This window comes from Phodopus roborovskii, unplaced genomic scaffold (assembly GCF_943737965.1).
Source record: "Phodopus roborovskii unplaced genomic scaffold, PHOROB, whole genome shotgun sequence".
In the NCBI taxonomy this organism is placed as follows: Eukaryota; Metazoa; Chordata; class Mammalia; order Rodentia; family Cricetidae; genus Phodopus; species Phodopus roborovskii.
Window position 1 is genome coordinate 7285113 of NW_026125391.1, and position 17947 is coordinate 7303059.

Genomic DNA, 17947 nt, shown 5'->3' on the forward strand with positions numbered 1-17947 from the left:
ACACCAGCTGGTGCGAGAGTCTGCTCCTTTAAGCCTGAGTAACTCCTGTGTTCTTCTAGTGACATCTGGGGCCATTTCCTTTGTTTTCTCCCTTTCTTTTCCTTCTCCGAACACTGGAACACTTGGAAGTTCCCCAGAGAATAACTAAGCTAGTCTCAGGATTAAGAGGCTAGAGGCATGTCCTTTTCACAGATGCCCAATGCAATGACCCCTGGGGAAGTCGGAGAAAGATGCTGACAGGTGCTGAGAAGTGAGTACTGGCACAGAGATTTCAAAACACAACTGCTTTAGAATGTGCTTGGGAAAGTGATGATGCATAGCTGAGGGATGTGAGCATGTTGAGAGCGTTGCTGGGCATGCTGCTAATCGAGGGAAAGCACGGATACTTGTCATGTGTGACCCTCATGGCACCTTTCGTGACTGATCATTTCAGTGTCCATGCTATTCTATGCTCAGCTTTGTGTTCCTTGGGTGCTGACATGTATTGAAGAGGGATGGATTCCAAGGGACAATCTTCTTTAAGCAGAAAGTACCACAGCGTGTTTAACTACAGGCCATTCCATTATTTTGACAAGTGTACAGGGAGGAAAGCAATACGTGAAAAAAAAAAAAAAAAAAAAAAAAAAGGAATACAGAAGAATGGAGATGAATTTGGAAAGGAAGACAGCATTACAGAAGGCTGCAGAAAGGCTGAATCATTTCTATAGAAAGGAAGGTTCTGCCAGGAACTTTCACTTTCTTCATGGACACACACAAAAATGAGGACATGGGAGAGAAGAGACTAGTGAGATGACCAGGCCAGGTCATGATGTGCAAGTCTGGTGACCTGTAACCTATGTAACAGTGGGAGAGAGAACCGACTCCTGAGAGTCTTCCTCTGCCATTCACACTAGTGTATGCACACCCATACATACACACCATGCACACACACACACAAAATAAATACATTATGTAAACTGTCACATGGGAAGAACACATATTCTTATGATTTGAGTAAATAAAAATTGTCCATCTCTGGCATCTCAGACATATTAGGACTTTCTTGCAGAGAACCAAAACACATCTGTGTAGCTGTGGAATAACTGTTCTCAGTTCACTCTGAATTCTTATTCTATCATTTAGAAAAAAAAATAGTCGACTATATTGCATCGTTCCATTCGTGATTCAGGAGTTATCAACATTGAAGGGAAATCTTCACAGTAGGAGTTAAAATTTAACTGATGAGTACATGCATCAGTGATGTAGTTATTTAGGTCTTGTATTCCTAGGCTCCCTTCTAAGAGATGACTAAGGATAAGAAACCATCAGCTCTGTCCTCAAATACTCATCCTTAACTGGGAATTATCTATCCGACTACACACATGTATACAATCATATATATATGTACTTATGTATATATACACATACTAATGTAAAATGTAACTAATCATAAAAACAATGTGTTAAGTGCTTTAAAATTGAGAACATGAGGCTGGAAAGATGGCTGACTTGGTGGCTTAGAGTACTTTGTGCTCTTCTAAAAGGCCCAACTTTGGGTTCCAGTACAGACATAAGGCAGTTCAAAATTGCCTGTGACTCCAGCTTCAGAGAGTTCAATACCCTCTCTGGCCTCCTTGAGCATGCATACATAACACACACACACACATACACACACACACACACTCCTGAAAATAAAGCAGAAGAGACTGGGGAAGAGATGGAAAGTTCAATTCAGCCTATAGATAAAGGATTTAGGTATGGAGTTGATGAGGGAACTTGAAGGATGAGAACCCCAGGACAGAGTCTATTTCAAGGAGAAAGAAGCCATAGACCCTAGGACTCAGCTTGAGGGAGATTAAAAAGAGCCCTGGATAGTATCCAGGTCTCTAGACTATAAACAGAAATGCTAATGGAGATAGCAGAACCAGCTAGAGGCACATTCAAATTCTAGACTGTTACCTAAAGGATTTCTTTACTTAAAAACTGAGGGAAGAGCCATAGTTCAAGAATTTCCTGGAGGAAAAGTGGTGTGAAGGCCTCGATTTGCCATTCTCAAACCCATGGAGAGGGTTCTGGTTAAGAGGATCAAGCACCTTCCACTCGATCTTTTCTAGTAAGCACAATGAACCACTTCAACAGAATACATAAGACAACTCTTAGAGGATCTTGATAAGTGATTAAGTGCAAGTAGACCAACTAGGAGAAGCCACACTTGAAGATAGTCATAATGTGCTAAGTTGCTACTTTTATTTTCTGCCTTTTATGTCTCCTACCCCAGATCCTGCAAGTGGGATCAGACAATCACACTCCTAAAAGAGTTTTTCTCTTACACTGCTGGAAAAGGGTTTCCCATGGTATGGAGCTCTTACACTCTTTTTTTCCCCTCCTCCTCTTCCAGGACCCTAAACCGGGAGTACACGAGCCATGGGAAGACTGGGGAACCAGAGAGAAAAAGGAGTTCAAGAGAGAGCTTTCATTTTATATATGAATTTTTGGGCCAATCTCCACATATCTGTGGAGCAGGCCATGACTGAGGTAAGCAACGCACAATGGTATAGATCATAACCAAGGATCCGAGACGTGTGATGGATGGTGCACATGCAGAGAACTGTAATAGTAGTGCAGAGGCCTTAAAAACATGAGATTAGAATCACGATCCCCCCAAAGTGGCACAGGATCTGAGGTTCAAACCTAACTGGATTGATTGCCAAAATTAAAAATATCAATTATGACAGAATGCTGAATCTTGTAACATAATGTTCAAAAGGTCCAGGATGTAATCTAAAATTACTTGGCATTCAAGAAACCAGAGAACTAAATAACTATCCAAGGGAAAAAGCAATTAACAGATGTCAACCCAAAGATGACTCACATTTTGGAATCTTAGACTATGAAGCAGTTATTGAAACCAATCCTCACATAGTAAATGTGAACACTCTTGAACAACTGAAAAGATTAATTTTTTTTGTATAGAATCTTAAGCAATGAGAAGAAAACAACAAAATGGAAATTTTAGAATACTATAATAACAAAAAAATAAACATTCTATTTGAAAGACTCAGTAGCTGAATGGAGATAATAGAAGAGAATTTGTGGCTTGGACATAAAGCAAAATCCTGGCCTAAACCATAGACAAAAGTAAAGTTGGGGTAAAAATAACAATAACCAGAGACCAAATAGTCATTCACAGCAGTCCCAAAAGAAAAGACTAGTATGTAAAATATATTTTTAGAAAATAATGCCTAAAACTTTTCAAATTTGTTGAAATTTGGTGATCTATATGTCTATAGATCAGAAGAGCTCAGCAAACCTAAACATGTTAAGCTTAAACAAAACCATACCATGTATGTCATAATCAAACCACTGAAGAACAAATACAAATTCTCAAAAGCAACCGGAAACCATTTTGCAATAGGTCATTAAAATAGCTACATACTTTTCACCAAAAGCAGGGAGACCAGGAGACAACGCTTTTGAAATATAAAATTAGAACTATTCACTTAGAATTCTAACTCCAGCAAACATGCCCTTCAGGGGTGAGGGTATACAATGACTGGTCTAGGAATGTCCGTCAAAGCCCCATGTGTTAAAGCTTGGTCCTGGGTTCCAGAGATAGCCCATAAAGAGCATTTGCTGCTCCTCCAGTGGACCTGAGTCCCATTCCCAGCACTAATATTAGCTGATCCTCAACCACTTGCAATTCCAGCTTCTAGGGATCTAACCCTTTTTCTTGTTTCAGAGGCTACCTGTACATGTGTGCTAGTCACTCATGGACACAAATATACATAAAATCTTAAAGTAAGAAGCTTGGCCCTTACTTAATTCAGTGTTATGAAGAGATGGCTGGGATTGAGAGATGGGGCTTGGAGGAAAGATTTAGGTTGTCAGAATTAAGCATGATGAGCACTGCAAGGCTTCTTTTTGCTTTCTCTCAAGTCATAGCCATACCACGAGTGGTTATGCTTTGCCATACACTCTCCCCACCATCTCCCCAACCTACTTTGCTACAAGCCCAAAAGCAACAAAGCCAACTAACAATGCACCAAAGCTCCAAGACTCTAAACCCAAGCAAACTTGACCTTCTTTTTAAGTCTGTTATTGTAGATACTGTTTCAATAACAGAAAGACGACGAATACAAGAGGCGATAAAGATATTCTTAGATGAAGAAAAACTTAAGAGAACTCTTCATTATCCAACCTCTTAAAAGCACTGAACTTCTTTAGGATAAATAAAAAATGTTAAGAAAAACAGAGAACTTCATGATGAAGAGTCATGTCTCTTAGTAAACACAGTACACCTAAAAATTCTTTGAAATCAGTGTGCCCATGGAAAGTGAAGATGATGATAATATTTGATGGAATTTCCAGTGAAGACAGATACAACACACACACACACACACACACACACACACACACATCTCAGAAAAGGGAAGACCCAGAGATCTATATGGTTATAAAGATCCTATGTTTAAATTCAGACAGCAAAACACTAAGTGAAAGTATACTGTAAAGAGTTATGTATGTGCTTCATAATCCCAAGGGAAACCTCTGAAAGATCATGCAAAGACAGTGTCAAAATGCATTTTGATTTTAAAAGAGAAGTGCCTGATTCTTCATCTCTAATTACAAAAAGCAGAGGAGTTATCATGTTTAATGCATCAGTAGCTAGTTCACTTCCCCTCAAGCAGAATTACCTGTGAAGTTCTGTGCCTTGAGGTGCAGATCATAGAGTTTGTGGATGTAGCGGATGTACATCTCCTCCTTGTTCAGTTCAGTCTTGTAGAAGTTCTGTGGAAAAGAGCACAGGCTTGGTGTTTGCTCAGCATTGAGGCTGACAAGTATTTCATTTTACTGTGTTAAAAATTCTGTGTCTTCAAGGTCAGGAGTACTGATGCATATTTTCCCCATCAGAAGTATCCTTTTAATAATAAAATGGGAGACTAAATGAAAGCAACTGATTTTCAATCTGACACTGTGTTAAACATTATCAGGCAATTATTGGATAAGATGGTAATTCTTGGGTTATGATCAATGATTCGAATTTCTTCTTTCACTTTCTTCTTTATTTCTTGTTCTTTTAAGACAGAGTATTGTATGTAGTCCATATTGGCCTAGAACTTACAACATGACCCTCCTGCCTTAGACTCCAGAAACCTGAATGGCCACTATACCCAGTGGTCTCTTGTTACTTTCCATTATTTGTTCTCAACTTAGCTGTCAACTGAGCAGAGTTTATTTAAGCAAAATGTTAAAAATATGCAACATATTACCTGTATATTCAATATACAGATTGCTGCAAAGATATTTTTGATTTCACATATATTTTTTTTTTCTAAAGAAAGAAATATCTAGGATATAAAGTTAGGATGTATACACAAGGTAAAGAAGTTCTTCTTGCTGGCCATGGTACCACACACCTTTAATCCCAGCAAAAGGCAGAGAGAGAAAGAGAGAGAGAGAGATCTCTGAGTTTGAGGCCATCCTGGTCTATATAATGAGTTTCCAGCCAGCTAAGACTACATAGAGAGACCCTGTCTTAAAAAACAAGCAAAACAAAATATAAAGCATTTTTCTCCACTAGAACTTATGTTAAAAGAACATATGAAAATGTTTGTTATTGTTGAGTTATATTACTTTTTCTTTTCCCTTTCTTTCTTTCCTTTTCTTTTCCTTTCTTGTTTTTTTTTTGTTTGTTTGTTTGTTTTGTTTTTTTCTTTTTTTTTGAGACAGAGTCTTACTATGTAGCCCTAGCTGACCTGGAACTCATTATATAGACCAGGTTGGCCTCAAACTCCCAGAGATCCACCTGCCTCTGCCTCCCCAGTGCTAGGATTAAAACATGCCTGGCAATTGTATTAAGTTTTAATGTTTCCAGTTTATGTTTAAAACATAATTTTACTTATGCTTATTTATTTTACATAATTTTACTTATGTTTAAGACAATTTTACTTCTACTTATTATTGAGCAATGTGCTTATTGGAAATATTAACTTAAATAACAAATTTTATTTTACAAATCTGAATTTTATTAAGCTTTTCTAAACTATTTTACCAAGTTTTATCAAAAATCCAATTTTGACTTAACATCAGCTGCAGGTGAGTTATGAAATCCCTGCTTTAGACACACAAGCTCTATTACTTCTTGTTGTTTGGCTTGATGCAACTCAGTCCGTGAAAGACACTGGCTAGTGCTGGGCAAGGAAAGCTATTTACTTAAAGAGTGACAGGTTTCTGAGACATAAAATGCCAGGAATGCTATAGGTTTCTATAGCTGATGAGCCAGGGCTTCTTATGTTGGATAAGTCTAAGGACTGCATCTATATATTCACCGTCTGCCCATTATCTGACTCGAGTCCATTCTTGAGCCTAAGGACTCTTTGGTATGTGGACATTGAGATTGAGTTGAATGCATTATTACTTCCAACCCACAGCATCTGCTCTCTCCTTGCCTTTCATTTCCTGTAGATCCTGGCATTCTTTAAAAAGACAAATAAACAATGCTACTCAAACTTCCCTCATTATCACCAAAATCATCTTAATTAGCAGGAATTGTACCATAAACACATCTCACAGCCCCACAGCAGGTTTTACATTATTAAAGGATGATTTGCTCTAATAGCTTTCTGGTAAGGAGCTGTGTTCTCTGAGAACAAAAATAAGCAATCACTCTGGAAATGAATATTCCTCCTTAAGAAAAAAACAAAACCCAACATCTCCCCAGCCGGCAGATGACAATCTCTCACATATGTCTGCTAGAAATCATAACACGGAGAACAAAATAATAATTATAATTCCTCCTGTTAGTCACATCAGATCTTAGGCACTGTCACCAACTGCACACTGGAGTTAAGCTTGGATTGCATACCAACAGACAGAGGCAGCCTGAGCAGGATCTGCTGCTGACCTCACAGGAAAGAGCTGTGAGGAGAACCATATTGCTACCAGAAAACATCAGAAATTTTCCATATGGGGTAGGAGCTAAAGGGATTAGCTGCAAAGTAATAGATTTGGGGTTTTAATAAGTATTCTTGTACTGGTTCAAAATGGAAACAGCATTCAAGATGCTATGTTCCCTACTCGTTGTCACCCCACAGCTCTCCGGATCAGTGTCGAGTGACTATCACAGAGCCATTTCTATTAAAAGACAAGAAGGGACACAGGGCAAAGTATTCATTCTTGTACCAAAGGAAAGGGCTTCTTCTGTTGGACAAGTTGAGGGGATGTGGACCTACGGGCTTTGTTCATGTGTTCACCCCCAGGGAGAAGACCCTTGGAGAGAGGGTGAGGATGACAGAAGAGGGTTCCTTAGGAAACAGGCAGGTGTTTTCTTTTGAGTTTGTTCATGAGCCTTTGTGGAGCTGAGGGGATAGCTGGGGCTGAGGATTCAAACTGAAGTTCACAGAGTATGTGGCATACATTCAAGGCCATGGAAAAGGCGGAGGTCCCTGACTGTGATGGAAGATAGTCAAACAACAGTGAGAAACCGGGAGGCGGACCAGAGCGAAGGACCATGCCAAGCTGAGAAAGGACTTTGAGAGGAGAGGTAAATGGCTAGCATAGTGGACGGGCTGATGGTCAGGCCACTGTAGGTTCTAAGGGGACAATTCTATAAGTACATCAGTGTGAATGTCAATGACGCACCCTCAGAGCATGCTTAGGTCTTTGCTATTTTTAGGGGCTGGTAATTGAGATTAATTAATTTAAAATGAGAAGGAAGAGGTGGGTGTGGTAAAGAGATCATGTCATGAGCTCAGAAGAGCAGTGCAGCAAAAAAACAGGGCAACAGAAAGATGGTCAAGTGAAAGTTCAGATATTTGAAAAGGGACTGAGAGGGGTGAGCAAACCCGAATTAAAAGAAACCAGTGGGCCAAATGAAGAAGAGCAAAACAAAATTTCAAGTGTCAGGACAAGAGTGCCAACAACCGCGCGAGCATTTAGAACAGATATTGAAGTTCACGTGTTGTCAGAAGCACAAGGAAAAGAAGCCATGACATTTACCATGGAAGAAGTTGTTCTTCAATTCCAAATGAGGTGGAGGAAAATTATTGAAAGCATTAGTTTACCTTTTAGTAAAATAGCAAAATTAACGTCCAATGTATGACTATGCTTTTGTGGTGAGATGCCATTCTATTTAATAATAAGGTAGGTGACACATTTTTTTTATATAAATTTTGGTTGGTCCAGAGTAATTATGGTTTAAGACTGTTGTTCATATGTATATACAATACTTAATTTTACTCCAAAGAAATTTTTTCCTGCATGATAAATTACACGGTCATCTGGTTGTAATGCAACTCTTGGCAATAGTGTGATTATGAACTCAGTCTGCAAAGAGGCTGGTGAGTTAAACTTAAGTATATGAAACAGAAAACTTTCATTAGTTTGAGGAGAATTCAGTAATAGCTATTAAAATGTAGAATAACTGTGAGGATGAGAAAACAGGGAAGAAATAGTCAACGGTGAAATAAAGGGACCTCCATTCGGATATTGTGCTTTTTCTAGGAAAGCAGCTAGACTGAGTGGAGTAAGCAATCCAATAGGGGAGGACAGTGCTCTCAGTCCCTCTATGATGTCACTGAGGTCTGTCCACTGCTACCCAGACACACAGCAGGAGCATTTTGCAATGGTTGGCCCCGAGGATTGCTTTTCTGGCCTTCATCCAAGCAAAAGCTCACTATATTCCTTTTTTACATTTTGATAAGGAACATCCTGGTAAAGGACACACATTTGCTATCACACAAAAAATTAGTAGTTCTTCAAAGAACAGCAAGGGTTAGGAGGAAGGGAGAACCCATCCAGGTTACTAACCAGAAGGCTAACAGTGCATCCAATCTTTTTGCCATCCACTTCTCCTATTTTCATGCAGTCCCTAAAAACAGAAAGCAAGAGTCACACTCGGAGCTTCTTTTCATGGGGAAAACATAGTTTGTTCTTTGGCCTCTGCTGTAGGGGAGAAGAATCCAGCTAGCATGGATTCAGGGGAAAGCAACTGGGCTGATGTGTCAGACCAGACTGGGAGCAGAGACTGACCCTGGGCTGCAGGGTCTGGTGAGCGTCCTCTGTGTGCCAAGGATGTTTACACCCATCTGAGGTGTAAAGGCAGCTGGTCAGTCTGACCAGAGGCCATGAGAAGGAGAGTGGTGTTCTTCAAATAAGACAGAACCACTGTGCATAGAATTGGGACAGCCAGCTCGAAAGGCAAGATGAATGAAAATAAATATAAAAATAAATTGTATTCGGGACCGGTAACAGTGTGGAAGCCCCTTTAAAGAGCATAGTAGTACAACCCTCACTCTGTCCTCACTGTAAACATGGAGTCTAGATCTTCACCCTAAAAGTATTTGGACCACTGACAAGTTTTGAGTGGGCAAGTCTAAATAGCCAAAGATTTTTCTTTTCTTTTTTTTTTTTTTTTTGTCCTTTCTATTTTTGAGGACGGTCAAGGACTCTGAGAACTCTTTCAACCTAAAAAGTCTTTGAAAGACTTATCAAAACCAGAACTAAACAAACAAGGAAACAAATACCAAAGCCCGACTCAAAACCCTGAACAAGCCGGTTTTGAAGTCCAAGTGCTGATTAGCAAGTCTTTGAATGATTAACTCAAGTGGAATGCTAATTATAGTTCAGCTGTTTGAGTTTTTAACTAGAACAGAGTCTATCTAGAATCTTAAGAGGCAGCTTACCTGTAATCTAACAACCGCTCCATCAGCCGAGTGACAGTGGCAATTAATGAAACACCACTTTCCCTCCATGTTTCCCGCTCAATTTTCTTTAGTAGACTGGAAAAGAAAAAGAACCCAGGGCATTTTCAACATTTATTTTTATCAGTCACCATGACAACCATTTTACTTTCATCAGTACCTTAAATGCCTTAGCAACCACCGCAACATCTCACAAGTAGCACAATTTGCAAACAATGTCTTACCTAGGGTAGGGACCAAATAGTGGAATTCTAATCCAGGAAGCATTGACAAAGCAAATCGATTTTCAGATTATCCAGGTCATAAAATATGAACACATGCACATAATCATGCTTTCAAGTACACACAAGCACCTCACAGCTCAAAGACATATTTTCCCTAGCTTTCCTGTTAACGCTGACGGAGACTGGTGCCTTGCCACATTAAATAACATCGCGGAAGCGAACACAGGAGTCCCTCCAAGTTACTCCTAAGTAAAGAGCTTGCTTTAGTCCCATAAAAATGTTTTCCTACCTCTCAGTGGAATGCATCTTCACCCAAGCAATTTTGCTGCAATGCAACTGCTACAGGAAAATCCTTGTACAGACGATATGACGTTTTGCGTTTTCTTTCTCCCTTCACTTAACATTTGCCCACTCAATACATATTGTACTATCTGTGCACTCACTCAACGGTTTCATTCACTTTGTCATTAATCACAGAGGATTTTCTAAGTGGTTGTTACAGCAGATTGATGACGAATGCCTGAGCCACATCTCTCCTCCTACATTTTCCGAATCCTAAACACCTTGGAGCAGAGGCACTATGTCAACACAAACAATACCAGTCATCATGATGAAGACCTGATTTGCTTTCACTCTTCCCTGCAAATTAACGCAGTATGGTAAAGGCTTCCTGACTGAACTTCCCCCAAATCTAAAAGAACAGAAGTGTGGTGCTATCAGCATACTTCCTCGCCCCTCTTATTTCAGTGATCAGCGTTTATGTCCAAAATCTTTATTCTCTTACATCTTGTTAAAAAAAAAAGGAACAGTCTCTCTCTCTCTCTCTCTCTCTCTCTCTCTCTCTCTCTCTCTCTCTGTGTGTTTATGTTTCTTATATGTACAGTGTAAGTATATCACATCTGTACTCAGTTGAAAAAACAAAACAGGAAAAGGGAAAATGTTTTGGTAAAAGTTTATTTTTGCCTGTGGCCATATTCCCTTCCAAACTGCCTTGCATTCCCACATCTTTTTCTTGGTAGTGTCAACCAAGTACCCAGTGTTCTGTGTCCTCTCCGTGTCTGTTGTCTGTTACACGGTATATTTTCCTGGCTCATTTTAAACTGTAATCTAGATGAAGAGTGGGTTGTTCAGAGAGAGACTACACACAGAAGGTGTGGGGCTTGCCCTGACTGGTCCGCCAGCAGAGGCCTCTTAGTTTGTTTAAATGTGTTTTCACTTACAACCTTTCAACAGCACCTGTTTAGAGTACAAGTGACAAACTGGTATTTTACCAAGTCCTCACATCCTGCAAAATCATGCAGGGTGCTACAGAAATTTCCCCAAGTGACAGCCCATACCTCACATACTCAGAAGCTAAAGAACAAGTAACTCAAGTTAAGTAATAATTCTAAAAATACACAGAGGCTTTATTTCTGGCTATCACTAGTTTGCAGCTTCCTGATGCAGTCGGAAACCAGAGCTACACCATCCTGCAGAAGAGGTATTGCCCTGCACACCCTGCTCCCTTCAGTGACTCAGGACCAAATGTCAGGACCATGTCTACAGCCTCATTATCTGCATCCTTGGCCAGGCCGACTCCTTCATCTGAGAATCCTTCTGCCTTCAAGCTCATCTGATATGACCCTAGGAGGCTATCAGCATAGGAAAGAGTCTTTCCAGATAATTTGGGTGAAACTGGATTTTTTTTTTTTCTCTTGGTCTGTACCTGTGTTCTTGGACTGGTCTCCTGGTTTGCAGTCATGCTGGGAGTATTCAGAAACCTCGTCTCATTAGTAAGGGACAGTTTCTCACACAGCTTTTCTGGGTTTTACAATGGGATTCTTCCATCAAATGGAGAACAGCTCAGTGACTTTGCTCACCATGAAGGAAATGGGGCTGGACATTGGTAGTTTAATTTTCAATCTGTCTTTCTATATCATTCGAGGTGAGGGTGAGAAGATTGTTTTGAAATATACACTCTTTTTGAACAACCCAAATAGCAGATTTGAATATTTGAGGCATGATGTTATAGAACTAGTCTCCCACCTTCAGGTACTGATGGAACATGCAATCATTTGTTAAGGTCTTTGGAATAATACTAGTTCTGTTGGGTTGGACAGAAGCTGTGAGCATCTTCTAGGCTTTCATCTTCTCAACCAAGTTTTATGAAGTTTTAGACCATAAATTCAGAACAAATGAGAATCTGTTTCATAACAGCATGCCTTCATAATTTATAATGTATGTAGCAATTTTCTGTGATTACACTAACTCATTCCGATTGTTAGTGTAAAAAATAAAAGGATTTTTATTGTTTCTTGAAATACACTTACATTTTCACTTTCCTTTCTGGCACCAGGTAGTAATGTTACTTAATTGTCACTTTAAATTTGCTTTACTCCCAATATGCTGACTATAAAAGCATTGAAGAAAAAAAAATTTATAGCTTTTAAAACACTCTATTTATTTTTGTCATATTATTTATTTATATATTGTAGTAACATGTTAAAAAATCAACAAAAGAATAAAAATTTCCATTGAATGAATAAGATTCCTTAAAATACCCCTAATTATAGAGGTTTAACACCTTAATTATTACTTTGATTCTAATGTCAAGGTACATCTTCTGGTTCAAAGTCATATTTATATAAAAGCAATCCAAATTGTAAGCTATCAGGCCCTTACTTTAGTAGATAAGAGGCATTAAAGAAAGCGAGCATGCATTTATTAGTGTTATGAATTCATTATAAATAATTAATCACAAACCTCAAGGGGTTCATTCCACTGAGTACGTTCATATTTTAGTTCTTTGTTCTAACCAAGGACTAGTAACTGAAATGGAAGCATTTTTCAAAAGCAATTTATATGCTGGATGAGGTTTTCATCAGAATTCTTGCTAAATTCCAGCTGTCATGAAAGACACTTTGAGCACAAGAATGAACAAGGGCTTGGTGAACAATTAGTACAAGTTCTGGTTTAATTGCAGTATCAAAAGAAAATGGTATTCAGAGTTCAGAATGTATTTTGCCATTCACCAGCACCATATGAAACCCTCCCTGGATTTCCCTTTCTATATAGTTTTCATGTAACTTCAAGAATGATTCTGAATTAGGCCAGCTAAAGACTACCCAACCTATTAATCATGAATAGCATTCTTAAAACCTGTACATCTATATCTCCACTGTTGCTAATTAACTATCCTAAAATGAACTTGAATCTTGCATTTGGTTATTAGTACCACTTAGGTGAAGTTGGACATAAATTAAAACACAGGTGTATTTTATGAGGGAAATGTATTTGCTTTTATAATTTTCAAAGAAATGCAAAATTTTCTCAAGCTTAGTAAGCTACCGTACCACTTAGGTGAAGTTGGACATAAATTAAAACACAGGTGTATTTTATGAGGGAAATGTATTTGCTTTTATAATTTTCAAAGAAATGCAAAATTTTCTCAAGCTTAGTAAGCTACCGTAAAGAAAAAACACTTTGTAAAAAATACTAGATTTGAAGAGTACAAAGAGCCACAAGATCATCAAGAAAAGAAATGCATGCTGGGAAATCCCAAAGCAACAAGACATTCTCATTGTCTCAACTCTGGTTCTTCAGACACAGTGAGTTGATGCACAATACAAGCAATCTATCCTGTGACCGTGATCATAGTTGGTACAATCGCAAAGGCCCTTCCTAGAACTCCATTCTTCTCTTTCTAGTCTCCTTGCAAATCCCAAACTCCAAACATAATAGAAATGACTTGCTTGGTGACCTTCTGATCAGAAGCATTTAGGAAGAATTTAATAATTTAAAATTCCTGAGCAAATGACCACCATCTATGGGTTAAGGCGGGTGCTGAGCATCAGGCACAAACTAAGTTAATTGTTCAAACAGCAAATCATCCAGGGTCATGCTTTGCAAAACACTGTATACAAATGTTATAATCACACCCTTTTCTTTCTCTCCCACTCATAATGCTCTTGAAAATCATTATCATGTAACAATGGTCTCGTTTTCCCTTAAAATTATCAAGCATGAAAAGAGTGAGCTTTGTTACATAACACAGATGGCCTGTCCTAATCTGAGGTTAAAATAAGGAGACACGTCTAGTCATCAACATAAGAAGATCCACTTGCTAGAGTTAGGCAATTATCCTTTATTTCACACCCCATAAAGACAAAGCTCTCCTATGAGACCCAAGCTGTCTCTGCAGCTCTCATCTACTGTGGTGCAGAACGGTTCAGGACTGACACCAGATGTCCTGAATAGAACCAACTGGAGAGAAACCCATTACTCACATACTGTTGAAGAGCTCACGGTATGTTTCATCACCTTTGCCCTCTGACATCAGGCTATCCAATTTGTCAATTAGCTTGGCCTCCACCTGAAACACATCCAAATATGACTCTTTGCTCTCACTTCACATGCAAGATTTTTAGGCAAACTGCAATTTATTTTTTAAATGTCAGGGGAAAAGCTGTAGCATACTTTGTGAAAGTGACATTGTCAGCCATGGTTAATAGCAAGCCTCCCTTTGGAAACCAAGGGGGCTGATTTAGATGTAGTTAACATGACTTCATACTCCTGACTGGCTAGCTTTCCCTGTTGCCAAAGACAGCATCTATCTATCTGTGATCCCGGCATAAATGTTAGCAGCTTGATTTAAACATTTCAATTCTTTTTTTAGGGACTATAAAAACTGGCAAGTCCTATTTCTTTTCTCTTTACATCACTGTATCTGAGAACATCAGCAAACTAGCATGCCCAAATACATTAATTTAAATCTTTAATGTGATTTAATCTGTTTTCTTTCCTAAAACAGTTCGAGGTTGCACTAAATCTTTGCTGAAGTTGAGAACTCATCCCAGCCATGTACAGATGGTAGACCCACAGAAGTATTCTAAGTCAGCAGTAAGCAGCAGGAGACAGAAAGGACATATTTCCTGAAAGCTGTAGTCAAAACATTTATATTTTCAAGGATGTAAATTCTTTATAGCTTGAATATCAGGAAGCGAACAATTTCCCTTCATCTATATGAGGCAAGAGGAGAGGGAAAATGAAAACCTTTCACCAGAGTCAAAGCAATTCCAGTTTGGTATGGATATTGAACTTTGTCAAAAGACTGAGCCCAATTACTCCTTTAAACCAAATGTCAATCAAGAGATAAAGGGGGAAAGAAAGTGGCTCCCCTACCAAGCGCAGTTTGTTCATAGCTGTTTGCTCACCCATTAGCTTTCTTGAAAATAAATGTATATATGGGTACAAGTGAAATGCCCACACTTTTGGCAATAGGAAAGATCTTTGCATGCAATCAAATTGCTTATACAGTTGGCGAGCACTTTTCTGAGGTTTGAAGATGGCTTCACGTGGAGAATATGAAGGAGGGCTACATCCTGTGGGCAAGCAGGTTTGTACAGTCAGTCTGTGAGTGCATGTTTCTCCTACTTCCCCCAACAGACCTGGACTGGCAAAAGCGACTGATTCTTTACAGATCTGGTTTTGCAATAAGGATGTCTGTCATCCCTAAACTGCAGCAGCACTATAAGAACTTAAGCCAGCGAGAAAATAGGTTCATCCCCTTGGAATTTCCTTTGTGAGATTTTCCACTGCTTTCTCCTTCAAATTAATTTTCAATGCTCCAAGCTAAGAGCAATAAAACACACTCTGAGTCAAATGCTCAAAGCTAAGTCATTCACCAAACACAATGTGCAGACCGCTGAGAGCTCAATGGCTTAAAGAACCATTAACTTTCCAGTTCCTCTGAGCCGTGTCCAGCTGGGAGCAAACACCCCTCTGTAAATTCTTAAATACAGACCCGGTAAGTCCAAGAAGTTTTTAGCTGAAAGGAATGAAAGGGACTTTCAGGGTTTCCCTTCAGGCTCAGGGGAACAAGGAGCCAGAGAGATGTGTCTAAGGCCATGTGGTGCAGAGAGGACAAGTTCCCCTGGTTCTGGGTCCCCTGGATCCAGTGCTCATTGCTCCACTTAGGGTTGAAGTAGGGACATCTGAAGACACCCCACGTGAGAAGTGAGGCTCCTTTTCACTTCTGATGAGTACCACCGCCTACCTGTTTAAAGTTGCCACTCCTCCTCTGCTCCCAGTCCATCATATCATGGAAAATAGGAATCATGACGTTCCGGAGATCCGGCTGGGGTATCAAGGTCACTTCTAGGAAGGGGCCAATCAGGGCAGGGATGAAATGAAGTTTGTGTTCTCCTAAATTAAGCAAAACATTTGAGCTTCAGTATATTTAATCTTAACAAAATTTCAAACAGATTCCTACTTTAAAATTTACTTAAAACAGTTACCAGAAAATATTAAACTATAGTTATCTCCTCAGATAACAAAATAGCATACAATTAAAATGACAGAAACCAGAATATTTCATTACTGTGACTTCTTGTTAAAAAATTAGATGCTGTAGTAAAGGTGAGGCTGACGAATAGCACAATTGAACTTTCCAACATAATTAAGTGTAAGTGAGTAAAAGAAAAGGTATGACTATACGGGAGCATCTTTCACTTAACAGTACAAAAGAGTTTGGAGAGATGGTTCAGTAGCTTGGAGTACCAGAGGCTACATGATGGCCCATAACCTTCTGAAACTCAGCCCCAAAAGACCTGAGGCCTGCTTCTCATAAAGGTAAGCACAGGCCAACCCCGACACACACACACACACACACACACACACACACACACACACACACACACACACACACACAAATATAGTAACTCAGAGGATATCCCTAAGGTTATCTCTGGGTGGTAAAACAGCACCTTTATATAAGGAAAATTGGCTTCTGTTTGTATTTTAAAGAAAAAAAATATATAACACACAGCCTAAACAAAAGTCTAAATGTAACCCCCTCAAAGCCTTCAACTATTCTCCAAAAAGACTAAAACAACAATATTGAACTCTGACTGGTGCAACCAAACACTAAGAGGTATGGTAGCCATGATTCAGAGCAAAGACAGGTAGGCAGCAGCAGGGACACAGGCAACTTTTACATAAGGTACACCTGAAGTCCATTAGTCTATGTTAAATCTCAGAGAAGTTCCTATGTTGATAGAAACAAAACAAAACAAAACAAAACTACATGCCATGAAAGACACATTCTTCTGTATCATGGTTAAAAGCCCAGAGTGCTTAGAACAAGTTCAGGGATCAGGTTGAAGGTAGCTGGCTTCATGAAAGACATGAATTTCTTCTTTAGGGAAAAAAATCACAGGGACTTTTTCTGATTTGTGCTATTGCAGAGTTCTGATTCTTTCATATTCTTAGACCATGAACACTTTTGTTATAATGAAAGGAATACCAATTCCTGGAGCTGGACATTTTAATCTATGTTAATATAACCTGTAGTATTTCCTATGACACTCCCATGAGAGAACAGAGATGTTTAATATCTTCCCTATGTATTCCATGATCCACAGAGGCCATAAAACCTTTTAGGTCTCAACTTTTCTGGATAAGATACTATCTTAGTAAAATATGAGCTGAGAGCTCTGAGTTTTCAAATCATTATGTGATTATAAACATGAAAGGAGAGGAAAGTTGAAATGAGTATCTCTTTCCAGAATATGTTTTGACAGGTAACAAGTTATGAGTTTACTTGAGAGCCTGGAAATTTGGGGAGTCATAAGACAATACAAAGTACTTTCTTTTAGTATGGATATGTATTTTATATTTGTTTCACTAATTCAGTCATTAATATATTTTATTCAGATGCTCAATAAATAGGAATCCCTATATAATTTGCACAATCCATTGCTTGCAGACATAGAACATAACAAACACTGAGGTTACTGTAGAGATGTACATCTAGTATCAAGGACCATCAAGGATGGTACAGCTCATTTGACCCAGGGAAACTGAGGAAAGCTGCTTAGACAAGGAAGGATATTTTTTTATGCAATAGACTATTACTTTAAACCATGTAAAGATGTGTTATATTTGTTTATGCTGCATTTGTTTAATGATGCAAAGATGTATTGCTGTTTCCCTTTTGCTCACCTAAGGCACCAGATTGGTTTAATAAGGAGCTGAATGGCCAATAGCTAGGCAGAGAAAGGTAGG

General features: G+C 38.9%; 1 protein-coding gene across 4 annotated transcripts in view; it reads right to left on the bottom strand.

Annotated features, from left to right (window-relative positions):
- Nucleotides 1-17947, bottom strand: part of Dock4 (dedicator of cytokinesis 4) — a 396469-nt gene that overhangs the window by 41781 nt on the left and 336741 nt on the right. For 3 of the 4 annotated variants that reach the window (XM_051175069.1, XM_051175070.1, XM_051175067.1), the window contains exons 31-36: nucleotides 15939-16087; nucleotides 14170-14255; nucleotides 9905-9931; nucleotides 9663-9758; nucleotides 8788-8848; nucleotides 4674-4767 (exon numbers count right to left, since the gene is read on the bottom strand). In XM_051175069.1, the coding sequence (XP_051031026.1) occupies nucleotides 4674-4767; nucleotides 8788-8848; nucleotides 9663-9758; nucleotides 9905-9931; nucleotides 14170-14255; nucleotides 15939-16087 (513 nt within the window). The remainder of the gene's footprint in view (nucleotides 1-4673; nucleotides 4768-8787; nucleotides 8849-9662; nucleotides 9759-9904; nucleotides 9932-14169; nucleotides 14256-15938; nucleotides 16088-17947) is intronic. The other variant, XM_051175068.1, reaches the window with a different exon arrangement.